The 20,622-nt window shown below is 39.8% G+C and overlaps 1 protein-coding gene across 2 annotated transcripts in view; it reads left to right on the top strand.

Moving 5' to 3' along the window:
* fto (FTO alpha-ketoglutarate dependent dioxygenase) overlaps positions 1–20,622 on the top strand; it is a 569,808-nt gene that overhangs the window by 129,357 nt on the left and 419,829 nt on the right. Inside the window, exons 9-10 of one of the 2 annotated variants that reach the window (XR_013203652.1) lie at positions 12,126–12,266; positions 12,868–13,809. Coding sequence is in view for 1 of the 2 variants with exons in the window: in XM_077228927.1 (XP_077085042.1) it covers positions 12,126–12,266; positions 12,868–12,874 (148 nt within the window). In the remaining variant the exon portion in view is untranslated. Of the gene's footprint in view, positions 1–12,125; positions 12,267–12,867; positions 14,443–20,622 lie in introns of those variants that run through there. The other variant, XM_077228927.1, reaches the window with a different exon arrangement.

Raw genomic sequence — 20,622 nt, 5'->3', positions numbered from 1 at the left:
TGACCCTCTCTCTTTTATATCTCCCGGCTCCTCTTCGTCCTCTTCTCCGGACGGTTTTTGCCCCGTCACTCCATTTTCTCATTCGCACACAGCCTTTAGACTTCAGAGCGACACAAATGATAACTTTCTGTACTTTGTGTTAGTGGTTTCGTTCCAGGGGAGCAGAGGCTAAACAGTTGTGAATAATGTAATCTCTCAGATTGACTTGGCTGTCTGGCTCATGCTTGCTTGCTTTCAGACACTGGCCTCAGGCCAGCTGAGGGTCTGTGAGTCTGACAACTGAGCCCCTTTAGCGATCCACCCTGCTGTTTCCAGATCAGCAGTTAACCCCTTAAGCCGGTCATTTCACCGTCCCCCGTAGCTGAGCTCTGTGGGTGAACACAGCTATCTACCGAGGTTCAGAGAGATTACAGTGTGGTTTATGCAGCTTTAATGGGAATCGCATGAAGCAGAGGAAACAATTACTGCTGCTAAACACAGCAAAGCTCAATTATACTTGCAAAAATGTAAAGGTCACATCATGAGGAATCAAATTTTGCTTGAGCTTTTAATATAAAATTGTTCAGTGTACTATGACAACAATTTTCATAACTTCAACTTTGTCCAAAATTAAGAAACCACCATTGGAATAAAAGAATGAGTTGGGGGGACCCTTGCTGTTTCTTTGAATTAGAAAAAAAATATTACTGTGACATAATGCCGCTATGCTAAGAGGAAAGTGATTAGGGACGCACCGATACCAGTATCTGTATCGGGCCTTATACTGCGCTCGTGTACTCATTAAAATCCTCTGATACCAACAACCAATACCACAGTTCTTTTGACAAAGAAACGCAGACAACAGAGAGCAGATTGGATATATCAGTGAAGAATATCTATGAAGTAAATGTATGGAATTAATAGAATGCTAAACAAATCAAATATTTACATCTTTATAGCTGCTGTGCACAAGCTGGTAAGCGAAAAGTGGAGTGGATTGAACGTGCAGTGGCACTGATGCGCAAACTTGTCGAGCGAACATCCCTTTTTCACAGACATCGCTGGGAAGTTTGTAGTTTGGTCGGATATGGCAATAGCAAAGAAAGTAAAATGAGGAGCATATTACTGACGGTAACTGATGGTAAAGAGAGAGTGCACACTTATTGTATGCTCTTGATTGTTGATCGTTCACTCATCACACATGTGTCATTTTAATTAAAGGCACACTATGCAAGACACTATGCATGTTTTGTCAAACAGCGACCCCTAGAGTCGCTGTAGAGTACTTGTATTTAATGTTACTGTCGTAAATACCACTCACGCAGAGCGTATCTGAACTCACGGCCTCTGCACTTTATAATAATAAAGTAGCCTACAGTGTTTGATGGCTTATAACATTTTTACATGATTGCAGCTAAATTACAAGTAAATAGCCCATAGCCTAGGCCTACTGTATAATTTCATTTGTGTTTTTTGAGTGTAATGTAAACATTACAAAATGCCAGATGACATCAATAAAGTTACATGCACGTCGCATTATTTCGTAACATTATTCAACGAACGAAATGACTCGAAAAAAGATTTGTTCATTTTGAACGAGTCTCTTCCGGAGTCATTTCGTTCATTCAACGAACGAAATGACTCGAAAAAAGATTTGTTCATTTTGATGAACGAGTTCGAACAGGATCACCAACGTGCATCACAGAACAGAGCAAGGCGAGCATTTGTGCTTTTAAAATTTTAACTTCTTTATTTATTTTTGAAATGACCGATCGTTTCGCTAGATAAGACCCTTATTCATCGTCTGGTATTGTTTAAAGCCCTTTGAAGCTGCACTGAAACTGTCATTTGGTCCTTGAAACGTTTGTGTCCCATTGAAGTCCATTATATGGAGAAAAAGCCTGGAATGTTTTCATCAAAAACCTTAATTTCTTTTCGACTGAAGAAAGAAAGACATGGACATCTTGGATGACATGGGGGTGAGTAAATTATCAGCAAAAGTTTTTTTTTAAAAGTGAACTAATCCTTTAACGTTATCTTACCAGCTATGTATAACTTATAGAAAAAGTGCAACATTATAAAGTTACATGTATTGCAAAATACATAATGGTTTGAGGACCAAGTTTGTAGTCAAAGTATGGGCAGGCCATAGTCAATGTAAAGCATATTGTTAATGTTTCGTCCCTAATAGTGAATGTTCCATAACATTTATAATCCGCCGTCATCGGTGGTCCTGCTTACTAGCCTGCACGTTCACGGCAGGCTCCGCTGTGGGGGAGGAGCTGTGGAGGGAGGAGCTGTAGCGCAGCAGAGAGCAAGGGGGTTGGACCTGTAAGTTGTGCTTGTTCAAATTTTCAGGCTAAGTCAACATTTTCTCAAAACTCCCTACTGCAGCTTTAAGGAAAACCTTTCCACGAAATTGGGTTACATTTTTCCAACAAAATCTAATTTGTTAAATTTAATTTAAAATTTTAATTTTTGTAAATTTTTTTGAGTCTGTTTTCCACATTGATAATTATAAATGTTTCTTGAGCAGCAAATCAGCATATTAGAATGATTTCTGAAAGAGCATCTGACACTGAAGATTGGAGTAATGATGCTGAAAATTCAGCTTTGCATCGCAGGAATAAATTACAATATTCAAATAGAAAACAGTTATTTTAAATTTTAAAATAAATTTCACAATATTACAGGTATTTTTTTTTGTGTGTGTGTGTGTGTGTGTGTGTGTGTGTGTGTGTGTGTGTGTGTGTGTGTGTGTGTGTGTGTGTGTGTGTGTGTGTGTGTGTGTGTGTGTGTGTGTGTGTGTGTGTGTGTGTGTGTTTATAATCAAATAAATGCAGCCTTTGTGAGCAAAAATAGACTTCTTTTAAAAACATTAAAAATCGTATCAATCCCAAACTTTTGAACGGCAGTGTATTTACAAAACGTTTTATATATGTAATAAAGTTGCACATTTAATTCTCAGGGTCAGAGATGGGTGAAAATGGTCATTAAAAAGAGTTATGATAATAATATTATAAGTGGACCTCGATGGGAAAAAGAAAAGGGAAACTTGTTTGTTATGACCTCTTTAAATAATGATGAACATAAGTTTGTCCACATTTTCTTTGTATTTGTTACTGCTGTATTGCATTACAAGAATTTTACTGGAAACTGAGTCAAATCTCACGTTTATCCTGCTATTGTGCTTCATAGAAACTTTTGTTTGAACTGGAACATTCCCATTGTCCTCTTTAAGAACCTTCTCCAATTCAATTGTTAATGTGCTCTTTAGTCTCAATGTCTGTGTTAGTCCTTAAGATACAAGGCCACTGCAAAAACACAAAGGCTTCTGTAAACCCTCATTGTGGCTTTTCGTTTGCGTGTTGACGCTAGTAAAGCTCAGTCAGTGTAGACAAAGGGCTGGGTACATTACACAGCAAATTACTTAATATCAATGGATGGGAAATATCTATTCCATTTACTACAAAGATAACCTGTTTGATTCTGTCAAGCATGTGTTTACCTATCACTTTCACTGCAATGCTTCATTACCGTTAACACACGCACACATCACCTCCTCCTTATAGCTAGCACACATTCTCTTAAACAAACACTCACATGCATGCACACAGAAAATTTGTCATGTAATTTGCTCCAATTTTTTCCCTTTCTCCCTCTCTTACACACAAACAAACACACACACACACACACACACACACACACACACACACACACACACACACACACACACACACACACACACACACACACACACACACACACACTTCCTCCACCCATTACCCATGTCTGTGATTCTGCTATACCTGCTAGTTGCAGTGCCCCAAGGGCCTGCGAGGCCTGAACGCTTCCTTCAACAAATTGTTGGCAGTTCACAGGCTTTTAAATGCCACACTTTTAATTACACTATTTACTTAAAAGGCTGTAAAAACGCTATTCACACAGCAGGAGGAGCAGGTGATTCAGGACTCTAAACACCTGGTGGATGTTCTCTTTAAATTGATCTTCTGTTTTTTTAAATTTCATTCTTATTATCTGTAGATAATGCATTGCAAGAATGCTGCTCATATTTGAATGAATTCCTTTTTTATTATCTGTCACTTTGTAATGGTGTCATTTTTACAGGTAGAATGTGCTATTTCACAGCTGTCATTCGTGAGAACATGACAGTTAGCACCTGCGGCTCTCTTGTAACTATTTCTTAGTAACTGAGACCAGCCTTTCCTGTACTCTGAGTTTCCGGAAGGGAAATATTAGTGATATGTGTCAATAAAACGTGTTGTAAAACAGTGGCATTAACACTGGCATTTATGATAGAGCATGGCTCAATTTCTTATAATGAGATGACATGAATTAATGTGTGAATAGAATCATACATGGCTAGTGCCACTTTTACCTCCATTGTAATCATCAATTATTGTAATTGAAATTATTACAATTATCAATTATATCAATCATGTAATCCATTATTCAATCCAATCATTTTACGTCATCCGTTGTAATTGTACTCACCGGTTTTATTTTCTGTATTTGCACTTGCCTATGTTTTCAAACTCATTATTAGGATGCTTTTCACAATTGATTCTGCTTAGTTATGTTGTGCGTTCATTTTAGTAATATAGTAGCTTTTCTAATGCAGAATCATGAACTAACGATGAAAACATTTTATGTATTATTATTATTATTATTTTTGTTCATGTTGATTTATAAATATACTATTGTTCATTGTCATACATCACTGTTAAAAAGTTTGGGATGAGTAAAATGTTGTAATGTTTTAAAAAAAAATTGTCACCAAAGCTTTTCCATTTCAATATATTGTAAAATGTCATTTATGCTTGTGGTGGCAAAGCTGAATTTTCAGGATCATTACTTCAGTCTTCAGTTGTTGTTTTTTTATAACATAGGACCTATAGATGTCCCATGGCCATTAGAATGCGGTAAAGTGTAGACCACTAAAATTGCAGTTTATCTGTCAGAACAGGCCAATTTGTCACATTTCTTTCCTCTCGGTGATGGTCTAAGTGGGTGTATGTTGTGTTAGTGTCCAGGAGACATAGACAAACAGGTGTGTTCTTTCATGTATCCACAAAACTGATTGTTTTACTGGTGCATTTGTCAGTTTTCATGGCATTGATGTGGCAGACATTTAACATATTAAACGCAGTGTTAGTGTTCCCAGCCTCGCTGTTATCCACTTCCTGATCACTCAAAGATTTATTGGCCCTCAAACATTCCCCTGTGAAAAACTGCAAACAGTCAGAACCTCATAACCTCCTCTCCCTTAGGCACTTCTCTCTCTCTCTCTCTCTCTCTCTCTCTCTCTCTCTCTCTCTCTCTCTCTCTCTCTCTCTCTCTCTCTCTCTCTCTCTCTCTCTCTCTCTCTCTCTCTCTCTCTCTCTCTATCTCTCTCTCTCTCTCTCTCTCTCTCTCTCACACACACACACACACACACACACACACACACACACACACATGCACATATATAGCCCTTTCCTTCTCCTAACCTCTCCATATTTCATTCCGACATGTAAATAAACACCATCAGAGTGAAAAACCCCTAGTGTCGTTTTAAACCTACTAATTAGTTTGGCCCAGAATATCACAATGTTGTAAGTGGCAGGCTGTCACCTCAGTAGGTTGGACGTGTCAGGGCACAAGTTCCTGCAACACTATTTGTTTTTGCTTAGATGATATCCAAAGGGACCGCAGTCCAGGTGGAAAAACGTCCGAAGGGGATCACTGAGACCCGTTCAGCTTCATTCAAATGTCATTTTACTGAACTGACTGTCAAACAACTTCAAACCTTTACACACTTCTCCTTATTACTACCTGTCTTCGTGTGTAGTGTCGTGTGCTGTAAACTGGTGCTAGTGTTGACATCTGGCTGCGTTCTTTCATGAGGCCTGAGGGGGGCGATCGGAGGGGCGTGTGGAATAATTTGTTACGGTGTTAACAGGCTAATAGACGTCCACCTGGTTTTGAGAGTTCAGAGACAGCAGTGGCCTCCTCTGCAATCAGCTTAAGACTTCAGCCCTTTTTTATTACCCCAATTATGAGAGCCGTTTAGAGGCAACCGCTGTGTGTGTTTTTCATGTCATCTGGTTGGGTTAGGACCCAGACACCCAATCTCACCACATCAAATGAGCCCGTCTGAGTAAAGGTGTGCTGGCGGGGTCTCTCCCTATTCTCTCTTGTGGTGTCTGTGTGTCCTATACTAGAGCTTGGGAGAGCTCGTTTCATGTGGTCTGCTGTGAGCTGTTGGAATACAGACGCAAAAGGCCTCCTGCCTCTGGTGGACTCATTGCCTTCCACTCAAATATAGCTCCGCTCATTGACTCCCAAACCACTTACACTCATGGCAAAATAAAGAAAAAAAGGGGGGAAACCCTAACTTTGTTCTGTTTTTTTTTTATAGCCATTTATTGATGGAAATAGTAGATCCGATGCTAGTTTTATTAGTTTTATTTGCCTGAGGTTTTTAAAATGATCACATGCCAATCATTTACCCAGACAGTCACCCATCTACATAGATATGTTTACTAAATATTTAGTTAGTTAGTTAGTTACTTAGTTACTTTGGTACGTACTTACTTACATACTTACTTTCAACCCATGTTTGGGTCAAATATGGACAAACTCAACCGTTGGGTTTAAATTTAACGTTTATATATAAATTGTAAACTAACTGTTGGGTTTGTCCATATTAGTAGTTTTTCATTTTGAATTTCATTTTTCACTTTTCTGTTTATTTTATTTTAGGGTTTTTATTTTATAGTCATGAAAAGTATGTTAGTTTGAAAAAGTACTTTAGTTTCAGTTTTTCCTTGTAAGGTTAGTTTTAATTTTTTTTTTTTTCAGTTAACATTTTTTGTATTATTATTCTAGTTATAGTTCTGCACGGATTCACAAATGATCTGAGGATGGACACTTGTTTTCTGACAGAAAATCAATGAAACTGAATCATTGCTGTTCCTAAAACTCATTGACAAATAATGTCCATTTACATCCAGTTTAGATCAACTCCATTTCAGTTCAGAAACAATAAAAAAATTAAAAAAATATATTTTTTTTGAATATTTTTTTTATTTAATTTTTATAACTTTTTTATAGTTTTAAATGGGATTATCTGGAGAATCTGTGGAAGATGTAATCAGTGTACTTGTTTCGTACTCTTATATTGGAGATGTGATTGCTCGCATGAGCTTTAGAGCCAAATTGTGATTTATGATCGGCTCACTTGTTTTTGCATGACTCATTTGATGGTATCTTCTGAACGGGGCCAATCACTGCCAAAAATCATAAAACCTCACACCTGTGTGTCGACCCACATACACCCTTCGCACCTGTGCACGTCAAATGAGAACAAAGAAATCTGAAAAGGAAAAATAAATCATGAAATATGAACAAAAAGTGCTTATCGAATGCAGATACAGGATAGCACACAGGCTAACCTCACCATAATGTCCTAATCAAACAGCCCATTTGTAGCTGTACGGTTGTAAATGATCTCCTGGTGGGCTAATGCAATTAGCATTGTCTCCTGTCCGTGTACCCAGCATTTTAGCCCTGCATCTATCAGCGTAATGGTGGCGGGCAGAAGCTCTGATGTTGTCTAATAAGGGCATTTTACTCCCTTTAAGAGAGGGGGGCAGGTAATGTACGACCTTGGAGGTGAAGTCCATCCCCGTGCTATAAACCACAGCGATATGTCAAAGAGAGGGAAAGTCCAACTAAAAAGAGGTTTTAATCATTTCATTTATCAGTTCCCTCTTGCTTTTCACTCCCCCTCTCCTCTAGTTTATCTCAGTTGGAGGAGGATACAGAGACCGAGGGAAATCGATGGGGAGAACATTACAGTAAAATGTATTGATCAGACACACAGAGAGCGTTGCGTGCTGCCCAGATATGGCCTAGTGATGCAATGCTTAAAGGAATTTATCCACTGCCTTCTGCATTAACCTTTTATTGACTGCTTGCCTGTCCATAATTAACACTCACTTTAGCTAAAGTGGTTAGTTTCATCTGGGAGGCCAGGTGTGCGTGTATGCGTTGCATTGTTCACAGACCAAGTCGAAGTTCAAGTGCACCGAATGTGTCGGGTGGGAGTATGTGAGCCACCCCCCAGAAGAACAGAGGTGATAGATCTCCTTCCCTCCACATTAGCTTACTATTCCAGCAGGCCTGGCTGTAGGGTTATAGGGTTTCAGAGCAAATTGAAATGAGTGATTGTAACGTCAATCTCTCCTGAGCGTGGGTCAGATGGGAAAGGTAGACTGCATCTCGCAGAGGTTAATCTGTATGGATGGTTAGCATACACTTCCAAATATACTTCCAATAGTATACACACACACACACACACACACACACATACACATACACGTTGTGTTTCCATGTTTTATGGGGACTTTCCATAGACATAATGATCTTTATTCTGTACAAACTGTTTATTCTTTCTCTTTACACTAACACTAGCCCTATACCCATCACAGAAAACTTTCTGCTATTTTATATTTTCAAAAAAGATTTATAAGCAGTTTTCCTCATGGGGACCAAAACATGTCACAACAATGATTTCGGATATTGCCATCTTTGTGGGGAAATTTTGTCCCCATAATGTAGGGTTTACCAGGCAACAGACATACTTTGACTGCAGATGGGGGGATTCAACATTATGAAATTAAAAAGGTCTATATTTTGAGAGGTTGCTTAACATCTGTCTGAATTGATTTATTCTCACCACAGATGATGCTGTGCCATGTAAAAGGGAAAATCCCATCCTGATTTACTCACTTTTTTTTTGTTCAAAACTCTTATGACTTTATTGTTGTTGTTGTTGTTGTTGTTATTGTTATTATCATTAGTATTATTATTATTATTTGTAGAACACAAAAGGAGGTGTTTTAATTAAAGTCCAAGCTGCTGTTCTCCTTACAATGAAAGTAAATGGTGACCATGGCTGTCAAGTAAGATATTTTGGGAGTAATTAATACAATTTTGGTCTCTTCTATACACAAAACTGTTATATGACACCACAATTTTCGAAAAATTAACGAAAATGTTCTAATCCTTATGTTCTACTGTTCTTTTTGGAGCTTGACAGTTCCAGGTCACCTTTCACTTTTATCGCATGTAAAAGAGATCATTCTAATATGTTGATTTGGGGCTCAAGAAACATTTCTTATCACAGTTGAAAACAGTTGTGCTATTTTTACGCAGTCTTTACATACCATTTTGATCAATTTAATGTGCCCTTTCTAAACGTGTATTCATTAAATAAATACTGCCCCCACACTTTTGAACGGTATAGTGTATGTTAATTTATACAGCCTTTAAATTCTGTAAAAGTATTGTTTATTGTATAACAGCTTTTGGCATTCTGCTAAACTTCTCCAATTGTGTTCTACCTGTCATTCACAAGTTAGAAACAACATAAGAGTGAGTCAATGATCCCAAAATTTTTTGTTTTTGTGCAAACAATCTTTTTAAGTGTGTATGTTTGAGTGGATCTTCATGGCTAGCATTCATTCCATTGTGGTCTCTTTCACCACAGTCTATTTACTTCAGTTACCTCTTCTCTGTCTCTTCCAATAATCCAGTAAATGATGAGGGAGTTTAAACACACACGCATGCGTGTATAGAACGAGCTCTCATATTATTTATGAACTGATGTGCTACATTAGGGTACTTAGCGCATGTTAACGGATGTTATTGTCAAGCCCTGATGCAGTATGAGGATGATATATCGAAGCGCTATATGCTAATTCCACCCTCGGCGTGTAATGCAGCCTCTCATGTTGCTGGTGCAGTTGGACAGACAGCACTTAACATGAGAGCCACTCTACCATTAAGTGGCCCTTACAAAATATATAACCACAAATAGTGTCAGAGAGGGGCTGTCCTCTGACCACGGGACAGCACAGACTCATCCATAACAGTGGCCTCCTCTGGGCACCGCTGCAGTCTTTGAGTGGATGAACATGAGTGTTTATTATAGGCTATGATTGCTTGAGACAAGTGTTTGTGCCAGAACTTTGTGTATTTGTGAGGATAGTGATTATTCATGCAAGTCTGTCACGCCACTAATGATGCTAAACTGATTTTTTTTAAACGTTATTTGAAGCAATTTTGAGTGATGCTTTCCCATGCAAACCTCTCCACCACAATGCTAGGTTGTTGTGTGTGGTTGCCAAGGTGTTGCTATGAAGTTGCTATGGTAGTTGCTTACTGGCTCCAAAGTCTAAAGAATCCACCCACCCCAAGTCTCTATGATATTCTTTTTTCTAATTTTGGCTCATAATTTTTCAAGATTTTTTCAAATGAAATTTTTTTTTTTTTTTGGTCAAAAGTAGGCTACAGTAAAAGTAAACTAGGAATCTAGACGCACCCTAGCAGCAGCAAATGTAATTTGCAGCCAGGGTTGTATAGCAACTCTCCGTTGGCTTGCGAGCTGGAAAAAACAAACTCTAGTCAGACCAATCACATCGTGTTTAGAGCCGGTGGGCGGGCTTAACATAATGACTGCAGAGTTGCGACGGTTCCGCGTGAATTCCCTGCTACTTGAAAACAAAGAAGATGACTGCTGCTGCTGGCGAACAGCGGTCTTTCAAATCGGCATTGGCCACAACTGGAAGACTTGGAGTTATGCTTTTCTTTGAGAAAAGAACGGCACTGAAGTCCGTCGCTCTGACGACACCACCTTCTTCGTTGCTCTGGTTGGTTGTAGCGCTGTCCTATTGCGTGCAGAGGGAGATTGAAAGACAACCGTTTATCCAGCCCATCGGATTGAGCCCTGCCAATTGTGTGTTCCCAGACCCAACATCTTGATGTGGGTCTGCCTTGTTCCTACTATTGTGGAATTATTACAATGTAATAGTTGAATATTTTAATTTATTTTTATAATATATTTTAAAATATAAATAATGTATTCCTGGGACAGCTGAATTTTCAAATCATTCTAATATGCAGATTTGGTGGTCAATAAAACATCTAATGCATTAACTCATTTTTACTAACACACACACACACACACACACACACACACACACACACACACACACACACACACACACACACACACACACACACACACACACACACACACACACACACACACACACAAACACATAGAAACACACACACACAAACACAGAAACACACACAGTTTATTCATATTTATGAGAAGCTATGTTATCATATTCTAGTGAAAAACCACACTGAATATTAATTAGGTGACAAAATTAAATGCTGCAACATCAAAGTTACTTTGGAATAAAAGCCTCAGGCTTCACCTGGTGTACCCAGGTGTACATGATTGAGATATTAATCAGCACTGGCCAGGTGTGTTTAGAAGGTGATTTACACTGCTTACTCTTGTAGGGTTGCAGAAGTGCATTCCTAAGGCTTCCTTCAGAGGAGGAGCAAGGGGATGATGCCATACCACACACACACACACACACACACACACAATCTACACAGTCCTTTGCTTTTGTATATAAACGTGTCATTGCAGCTTATTGTGTGTTGTAAAGGAATCAGGAAATGAGTGTGTGGACTGCCCCTAGACAAACACACACGTCTTTGTGTGTTTAAGGCGAAATTAACTATTCACGCACCTGTTGGAAAGCACACACAGTATAGCCTAGGGGTGTTTTCGAGTCAATTAAGAGTTTGTCATTGTATAATCTACAGTTAAAAAAGTTTGGCGTCAGTAATATTTTTTACAGTTTGTAATTTGTCTTTTTTATTTTTATTATTAGATTTTAAAATAACTGCTTTCTATTTCAGTATATTTTAAAATGTAATTTATTTCTGGGGACAAAGTTGTCTTCATTGTCACTTGATTTTTCAGAAATCTATGCTGTTTCTATGCTGTTTTAGTGCTCAGGAAGTAATTCTCATGTATATCAGTGTTAAAAACTGTTGTGCTGCTTAATATTTTTGTGGAAACCTGGGGTACAATTTTGATTAATACAAAGTTCAAAAGAACCGCATTTATTTGAAACTGAAGAATCTCACTGAGCCTAAACTTTTTAACTTCAATGTAAAAATATAATAAATATTACATTTATTTAGTTAGTTTTTGTTTTTATATTATATCTATCAAATTATCAAGTTTTTGAATTCCTTTTCTGTCCCAACAGATGCCAATCCAGCCTGGCACAGACCTTGCCCCCTGAGGAAACACCTGTCGACCGCCCCTATTGGACTAATGACGATCCTGACATGCCCCTTCCCTTTGACCTCTCTGACATCATCAACCGCGTCGAGTCACTTCTCTGGAGGTAAAGTTGAATTACTGTGTTTTTTTTGACATCTTATGTTTTCTTTTATGTAGAGATTGGTATTAAAATAATTGAAAGCAGCCTTAAAGGTGCTCTAAGCGATGTTGGGTGTTGTCACTTCTTGTTGACCTTCAGGGTATTGTCAAACAACGCGGAGGCTAGCTCGATCCTCCCTCCTCCTCGTCCCATCCCCGCACTAACCCCCCAACCCCCACCCCCAAATCATTCTTGTTGGTTATTGGCTGGAACAGTTAGTTATGTTTCGTGGTCCAGATCGGACCAGTTTGTTTTTGTTGCTATTTGTGGAGCCTGGGCTGTCTACAGAGACAGTTTTTTTACAGTGTGTTCAGGAGACAGGCAGCTATTGGATAGTGAGGAAAAGTATGCTGTATGTGACAAAAAATGTTTCGGCCTAAAAAACGTGTGACATCGCTTAGGGCACCTTTAAGGATTGTTAGCCATTTATCATGATCAAACAGATCTGATGATGTTCAATCTTCCAATTTTGTGATTGAAAAGTGCTTCATTGAGTGTAAAAGTGCTTTACATACAGTAAAGAATACATTCTCAAAACTTACTTTTACTTTTTCTTTCCTTCTAGGATGTAAGATGTTAGTACAAGAGGGAGAGAAATGGAGAGAAAGAATGTTATGGGTGGATGTTAGGAGATAGAGGCCATGATGGAGATCACAGATGAAAAAAAACAGTACAACACACACCTGTTCAGTTTCTCCTTTCTGGCCCACCTTTGGCTGAAGACCAACATTCACCTTCACACACACCACAATGAGGTCCACTTGTATGGACAGAAGTATATAAGGATGGATACCGGGGTGTATACAGGGTGACATCTGGACGGGACATTTTATTTCCTATTTCCATCAGTATCGTTTACTATCACTTTAACAGAGTCCGTAGTGTTACAATGACCATTCATAGACGCATATCAGTAGTAGCATATAATACCTATCCATAAATATACGTATATCCATAAATGTATGTGTTTTACTTCAGTTCTCCATATATCTTCTGAAGGTTTTTTTGGACAGACATTATATAGATGTACACAGTATACACAGTTCACTTCTCTGTGTGTGTGTGTGTGTGTGTGTGTGTGTGTGCGTGTGTGCGTGCGTGCGTGCGTGCGTGCGTGCGTGCGTGCGTGCGTGCGTGCGTGCGTGCGTGCGTGCGTGCGTGCCATCTTTTGAGGAAGAAAGTCGGTAAAAAAGGATGAGATTATGGAGGTGTGATGACATCATTAACTGGTGTCATATGCGTGCTGTTGCCTTTTACCTGGCGTATTGTCTAGGGATTTAGTATGAATTACTAAATGAATTTGAATTTGCCCCAAGTGTGTTTGAATGTTTGCTTGCGTGTCCTTCTGAATGTTTGTAGGGAGAAGGTAAAGATAATGTTTTAGACTGACTTTGTCAATGATGTTTGTCTATATAGGTGCATGTAGGTACAAGGCAGGCACATGTGTATGTAATCGTGTAGGTGGTTTTATTTCTGTGTGACTGAATTTGTGTGTGTGTGTGTGTGTGTGTGTGTGTGTGTGTGTGTGTGTGTGTGTGTGTGTGTGTGTGTGTGTGTGCGCGCGCGCATAAGATGTTTCTCTCCCAAGCCAAGTAGTGTCAATAGGCTGCTTTTACTGAGCTCCCAGGAGAACTTACACCCCTTGCGTCACATAATTCTCTTAACCTTTCAATAATGCCTGCCTATGTCTGAAATGCTGCCAGTGTCGGGAGGAATGCACTCTAACATCTTTTAACGAGTGAAGGAGGAAAAACACTCTGATGTCCTCTAAATGAATGAAGGATGAATGAAAAAGGGATGACTGTTGAAGTTTAGCAGCTTTCTTTTTGTTTTGTATGCTTTTCTATGTCATCAGTGTTAATGTAGAAGATATTATAGTATTTGATGAAGATGCTTAAATGTGTTTTATACTTTTGAAGTTTTTGAGTTGTCATTGGTTGCCAAATACTGTGTTCTTGCTGAGTAAATGCTGTGAGGTTGGTATATAAATATATATGTGTATATATAATCTTTCTTTCATTGTGTTTTTTTTCTGTATTCTTTTCCAGAGTGCCACAAGCCCCACTGCTTTTCTGAAAGCATTGTGTGTGCAAAGCACTAGTTATGATAGAAATAAAGTACAAAGCTGGTTTATCAATCAGTACATGGTTATTCAGTCTTTTTTGTATGAAATTTTATTTGTACATTGGTAGCAATTTATAAAAAGAATTATTAAAAGTGATAATTTAACTGTGCATTCAGATAGTTACTCATAGTCACTATCAATATAAATAACTTATTTAACTTATTAAATAATGGATATTTCAGCTATTAGATACTTTTTTTAATGGTTAATTAATAGATTTTTTTATGAAATACTGTAATAGAAGTGTTACCCATAATAACATTGGAATCCAAAATCAGAGAGCAGTGAAAATGCCTTTACTTTGCTCAGATTTTATTAAATGCTTTTTTGTTTTTGTTTGTTTGTTTGTTTGTTTTATATTATAAATGACTATATCAGCATTTGAGGGAGAAGTTTAATTTAAAACTGTACACGTTTCAGAATGGTTTGGTATTTGGTTTATTGACTAGAAGTCCAAGTAAGAAAATCTGGTCTTTTGTAAAAATGAGCTCACGTGATCTGTGCCAAAAAAAAGAAAACAAATGTAGTGCCCTTGAAACTTTTTTAAATTTCCTGGTTTAAATTCGTTTTTGAATCTGAGATGTGGTTTAAGACGTTTGGATCAAACTTTGTCTTGTGTATCATTCTTGTATATTTCTTATACTCTCAGAGCTATTATGGGGACCAATATACTAATTTGAGCTCTTGTTTCAACGGTAAGTGTGTGTGTGTGCGTGCGTGCGTGTGTGTGTTGCCTGTAGGGGTTGGAGGTGTTTCCTCTAGTCTGTAGTGAAGGTGTGATAGATGTCTGAGCCTCAGGTGATCGGTGTATGGCCACTCTAAACTTCAGTGCAGTCTGTTTTCAGGCATGTGTGCACAGGTATACACTGTTCTAAGGTCATCAGTAGTTTCTGTCTTACATCACTGTTGGTGAGATGAAGATGACCAGGTGCATGTGAAAGTGTGTGTGTTTCCTACAGGCATGCTGATTATTATATGATTGACAGCTAAATTAAAGTTGGATAATTCAGAGGTGACATTCAACAAAATACATGATTTGAAGGACAAATGCATTGTTACACATAATACTGTTATGACTGATAATAGGTCAATGCACTGAACAGTCCCGTCCCCCCCCCCCGTCCCCCCCCCCCCCCCACACACACACACACACACATCACAATATAGCTGTTGAGTTTGTAATCGTAAAACCTGGAAGCGAATTTGCATTTTCAGGTCATGTTTCATTGGGATTTTTCCAATGGGTTTTTAGAATATCAGTTTCGCTTTATGATTCAAATCTGCGGTTAGCATTACTTTTTTTTTACTTTCTCTTCTATTGTACAGCTTTAGAAGACATGACTTGTGTAGCACATGAATCATATGAACCACTTTTATGGTGTTTCTTCTGTCCTTTTTTTTTAGCTTGACAGCCAATATCATTGCATGGTTTTCATTGAATGGAAAAGAGCAGCAATATCCTTTCACAGATCTCCAGACGTGGCAGAATTGTGAATCTGAGACCATTGTTTTATACTTAATTTTGCCTGTTTTTGATGAAGAAATAAAAGCAGAAATCTGGTGAGTGAGACAATATCACTGCAAATTTGAGGTTGTGTGTGTGTGCTAGCATGTACTCATGAGTCCACATCTCAACACAGTCTGAAAAGCGAGTTATTCAGTGAGACAGCGAGTCCCAAGAGCACCGTGTGTGTCCACATGATGAACACATAATGCAGTTCTCCCAGTTAACCAGCAATGAGTAGACCTGTCAGACCCATGAACCTCATGGTTACTGCATGATGCTGCCATGACAACACTCCTCAGTGCTGTGTGGGTTAAACGGCCACTCACGCCTGTCATGGCTGCCCAAGCAAAGGGGACTAACAACCATGTGGCCGCCTGATAGCACTAGCATAGGAGAAGAACCAAGATTGTGCATTTCAGGGATTTCAATATGGATTAAGGATGTTGTTAGTGCTCTTGTAAAATGTCTGTATGACGCCAATGTTAAATAAATAATAATTTATTAATAATAATAAGTTATTCCGTCATGTAATACAATTCATTAGCATAAATGTTGGCAGGTAATGCACGTCTGAAATTTTATACTTTTTAGTTTTCAGTATTTTAGTCTTTTATTTTTTCGATATACATATTGAAAAGACCTTTAAACATGATTTGGCAAATTGCTTTCAAAATATCATTGGAACAGAAGTGTATCTAAGTCTTAAAACACAATTTACTCATGAGAAAATCTAAACTGTTATGACGAAATATAGAATTGTTTATTTATGTATTTTTTTCTTACCACCATGGCAGTGTTTTTCTTTTCTTTTTTTAAGCATAAATCCAACTAAATGTACAGAGATTTGTGCTTAATGCAAGAATAACTATATACCCATGTGGTAAGAATGTTAAACCTACTTCAAGATATGTAATATATTGTACAGTGTATTTTTTGAGCAAATTTTGGGTTGTTTTGATATTTGTACTACAAAACAAATAAAAATACGAACAAATACTTTTTTGTTCAGTGTAGGTATGTAGTGCACGTGGTTTGAGAACAGAGGCTCTTACTGTAGTTTGCTCATTACAGGATGCACGGATCCAGGGCTCTCAGCAGTATGTGTGTGTATCTTTGTTTGTGATGGAATGGATCTGGCTTTTGACTGATGCGCTGATAGTGATGTGAAACTCTTGGAGCACATTTTTGGCACTTGAGTGAAGGGACACTGCTGTGATCTGGCTTAAAGGATTCCAGTGTGTGTGTGTGTGTCTGCTGTTGACAGTTTCATTCTGCTAAACTCTGCTGTGACCTGACTTCAGAGATATATTCGCAACGCTCCAGAGAGAGATACAGTGTGTGTGTTTGTGTGAGTATCGGTGGCCCTCTCTGAAGTCCTTCCACTCTGCAATGGCTTTGGTCTCAGGGCCCACTTAAGAAGTGACTGTCATGTCGTATGTCCCACTTCCTGTCCTGTCCAACAGCACTGGCCACAACTGGCCCAAAAAACCTCAAATACACCAAAGCCACTACAGTTCCCCAGCCTGAACACTGCAACCATTTCAATCTCTCTCATTTTTTTGAAGTGGTTAAAGTTCAAGCAGACCGTTTTTATGATATGTGTGGCACTGTAGTTTATAAGTGTTTGTTTTATGAAATATAGTGGGGTTTTTTTTTTTGCATTCTCTCTCTCTCTCTCTCTCTCTCTCTCTCTCTCTCTCTCTCTCTCTCTCTCTCTCTCTCTCTCTCTCTCTCTCTCTCTCTCTCTCTCTTTCTCTTTATTTCTCTGCTCAGCTCAATCTAGCCTGACTTAATAGAGTCATCTGCAACTCATCTAATATGGATGAAAGGCCTTCATAATATCGCTGGCTTGTGTGTCTGCACATATATGCTTCATGATATCCTATTTCAAATCTTTCTATCTTCCTTTCTATCTTTCTTGCTTTTTTGCTCTCTCTTTTAGTGCATTTTCTGGACACAGGATGGATAAAGCTGGCTATTAGAGGGGAATTAAGATGTTTCGATAGGCCTGCGAGAAGAGATGAAGAAGGAGAGGGTGATATATTCATCAGGTACGATATTCACCTTATCTGCTCCGACCTTGAAGGCTGTATGTGCGTTCGGCCACTTCGCAGTCATACACACACCTACACACTCTCCTCTATGCTCCTTGATTGACAGGTGCTGAAATGAGCCCCTGAATAGCTGTGGGCTTCAGTCTCCCAAATAACTCGCCCGTCAAATTACATCCCGCCCTCCTCACTCGCCCGGTCGCCTGGGAGACCTATTTATTTGTCTGTTTATTTGCTTGGTTTAAATATTTGGTGGGGAAAATATTGAATTTTTGTCCCCCGGTCAAAGTGCTCATATTTAGTTAATAACAAGAGGAGAGAAGGTTGTTTGCTCTGAGAGAAGGAGAGGACCGAGAAGTAGGAAGGGAAAGGGGAGGGTGATTTTTATTTTATATAGGGAAATCCTTGGAGAGAAAGCAGACGACCTGTCACTGAGACTCTCTGTGCAGGCTAGTCTGTAATCATTACTCATTTAAGTGTTATAGAGCCATAAAAGGATAAACTGGTATTTGTAATCATTTTATTAATCTGGAAATGTTGTTAGTTATGATGCCCCTTCCCTACATGACCATAAATGTATATTGAGCTGGTGTTGATCATGCCGTACTGGTTTAGAATGACATGAGGGTTGGTAATTGATAAACTACAGCAGTTTAGAACAAGTAGATATCAAACTACTTATATTTCATACAAAATTTGCCTTGTTAGTTACATTTTTTATACTCCAATAGTTCCAAACAAATGCGAAAGCATCAAGTTTTAGGTTTTCAACTTAGCAGTATATTATTTAAATACCATGATAGTATTGATTCCTAATTAATTTAGATGTTTATTGTAATTGTGAATTTTTCCAAGGATCAGCATTCTCTGCTAAAAATGATCTGGTTGACCAAACCGTAAGTCGTAGAGACTTGGAATTTTGAGGGCTGGTAGTACTCACATCGCCCAAAAAGGCTTCCCCCGATCGGCCTGACGGGGGCGCTACGGCGGTGTTGGAATCCTTGGCTCAAGGCGGACAAAATGTTCTCTTACGAGAGGTTCTCTCGTATTGCGTAAGTTGCTTACGCTACGGGTAAAGTCCTCTTTTCTCGAGATATTGAAGCCAAAAATTATCCTTAATTTTGCATTTATTGTCAACGCAGTGCAGCAGCCAGCAGACCTAGAGCAGGCCATCTTGCGTTCTCATTGGCTGCCGTGCGGTAACTGCTGCATCCTACCTCTGAGCCTCGCGTGACGTCACGAGCAAGCGAGGGCGCCTCGGGCCAAAATGGGGGTGGCTTAGCGTATAAAGACAGGCTCGAAGGCTGCATCACTGATTTCATCATCTTCAGCGAAGCTTTCCGCATCGCTGGATATTGAGAGAAGCCTTTTTCCGCCGTCGAAACTAGCGACCAGAACGCAGAGGAAAGCGCCTGAAGAAGCTGGCCGTCTTCGCCACCTTCAGCCTTCCGTGCCTGCTTTGCCATCCTGTGAGTGTTCGACGCTGCTCAGCGCCGGAGACCGCCATGTGATTTGCGCTCTCTGCCTGGGCCCAGACCACGCAGCCCTCGACCTGGATTCGGGCGGCTGCAAGCACTGTGAAGTGCTTCCACTGTCGACCCTGCGGGCTCGACTCGAAGCCTTCACCTCGGACGCTGTCACTCCACCCTCCGGACCACGCAAGAAGAAGTGCCGTGCGCAGAGGATGCCAGAGCCTGAGGCCACAGTGAAGTGCTCGCTGGATTGCATCCCGCCAGCCTCACTCTCTCCTTCTCCGCCCCTCCCGGACGTGCAGCTGCCGGCTTTGGCCCTCATTGCCGCCGCCAAAGGGGACAAAGCTGAAGGAGCGTACCCAGGTGACATCTGTTCCATCCTGGCATCGGATAGCAAGGAGTAGTTGAGTTCCCATCACTCCGCCTCCTCCCCGATCAAGGAATCCAGCAGGACTCGGGCGTGGACGCTGACCTCATGCGCCTCCTTTCGAAGGCCGGCGACCTTCTCGGCCTGGATTGGTCACCGCCTAAGGAGCCCGCGCCCAATAGGCTCGACGGCTGTTTCCTTCACAGCCGCCGCCCCCTGCCCGTTTCCAGATCTGCACCATTTCTGACAGAGCTTCATGCCGAGCTTTCGAAGTCGTGGAACACACCATTCTCCGCGAGGCTCCACTCACGTCTCCTCGGTGCTCTCCCAAGTGGACGGCGCCGCCGAGAAGGGGTAAAGAGCTATCCCCCCAGTGGAAGAGGCAGTCGGCACCAAACCAGTGCAGCAAGATTCTCTGGAGTCTGGTTTTCAATAGTTATCAAAAAAAGTAGAAATTTCGGTTCACGGTACCCAAGGGCCGCCAAATGTTGGAAGTGGGAGGAGACACTTTTATTAAAATGGCTATAACTCGTGAACGGAATGAGATGTTCAACAAACTCAGTGCACCTATGTAAGAGCTCATTCTGTGGTTGCGTTGAAAAGGCGACTGGCCACTTGGTGGCGCTATAACAGGAAAAAAAACAGGAACACTGCTACAACTACTTCACAGCTAGTCCGATTGACTTAAAAATGGGCATGCCTTGTCTTTGTCCGAGCTGCCATGATTTTCTATGCCTACATTGACGTATCTCAAAAAACATGTCCGCCATTGGCCAATGAATTTCTGTTAACTGTTAA

The sequence above is a fragment of the Siphateles boraxobius genome, unplaced genomic scaffold (assembly GCF_051911475.1).
Source record: "Siphateles boraxobius isolate OS27281-9 unplaced genomic scaffold, OSU_SipBor_1 130, whole genome shotgun sequence".
NCBI lineage: Eukaryota > Metazoa > Chordata > Actinopteri > Cypriniformes > Leuciscidae > Siphateles > Siphateles boraxobius.
This window is presented reverse-complemented; position numbering and strand designations above follow the sequence as displayed.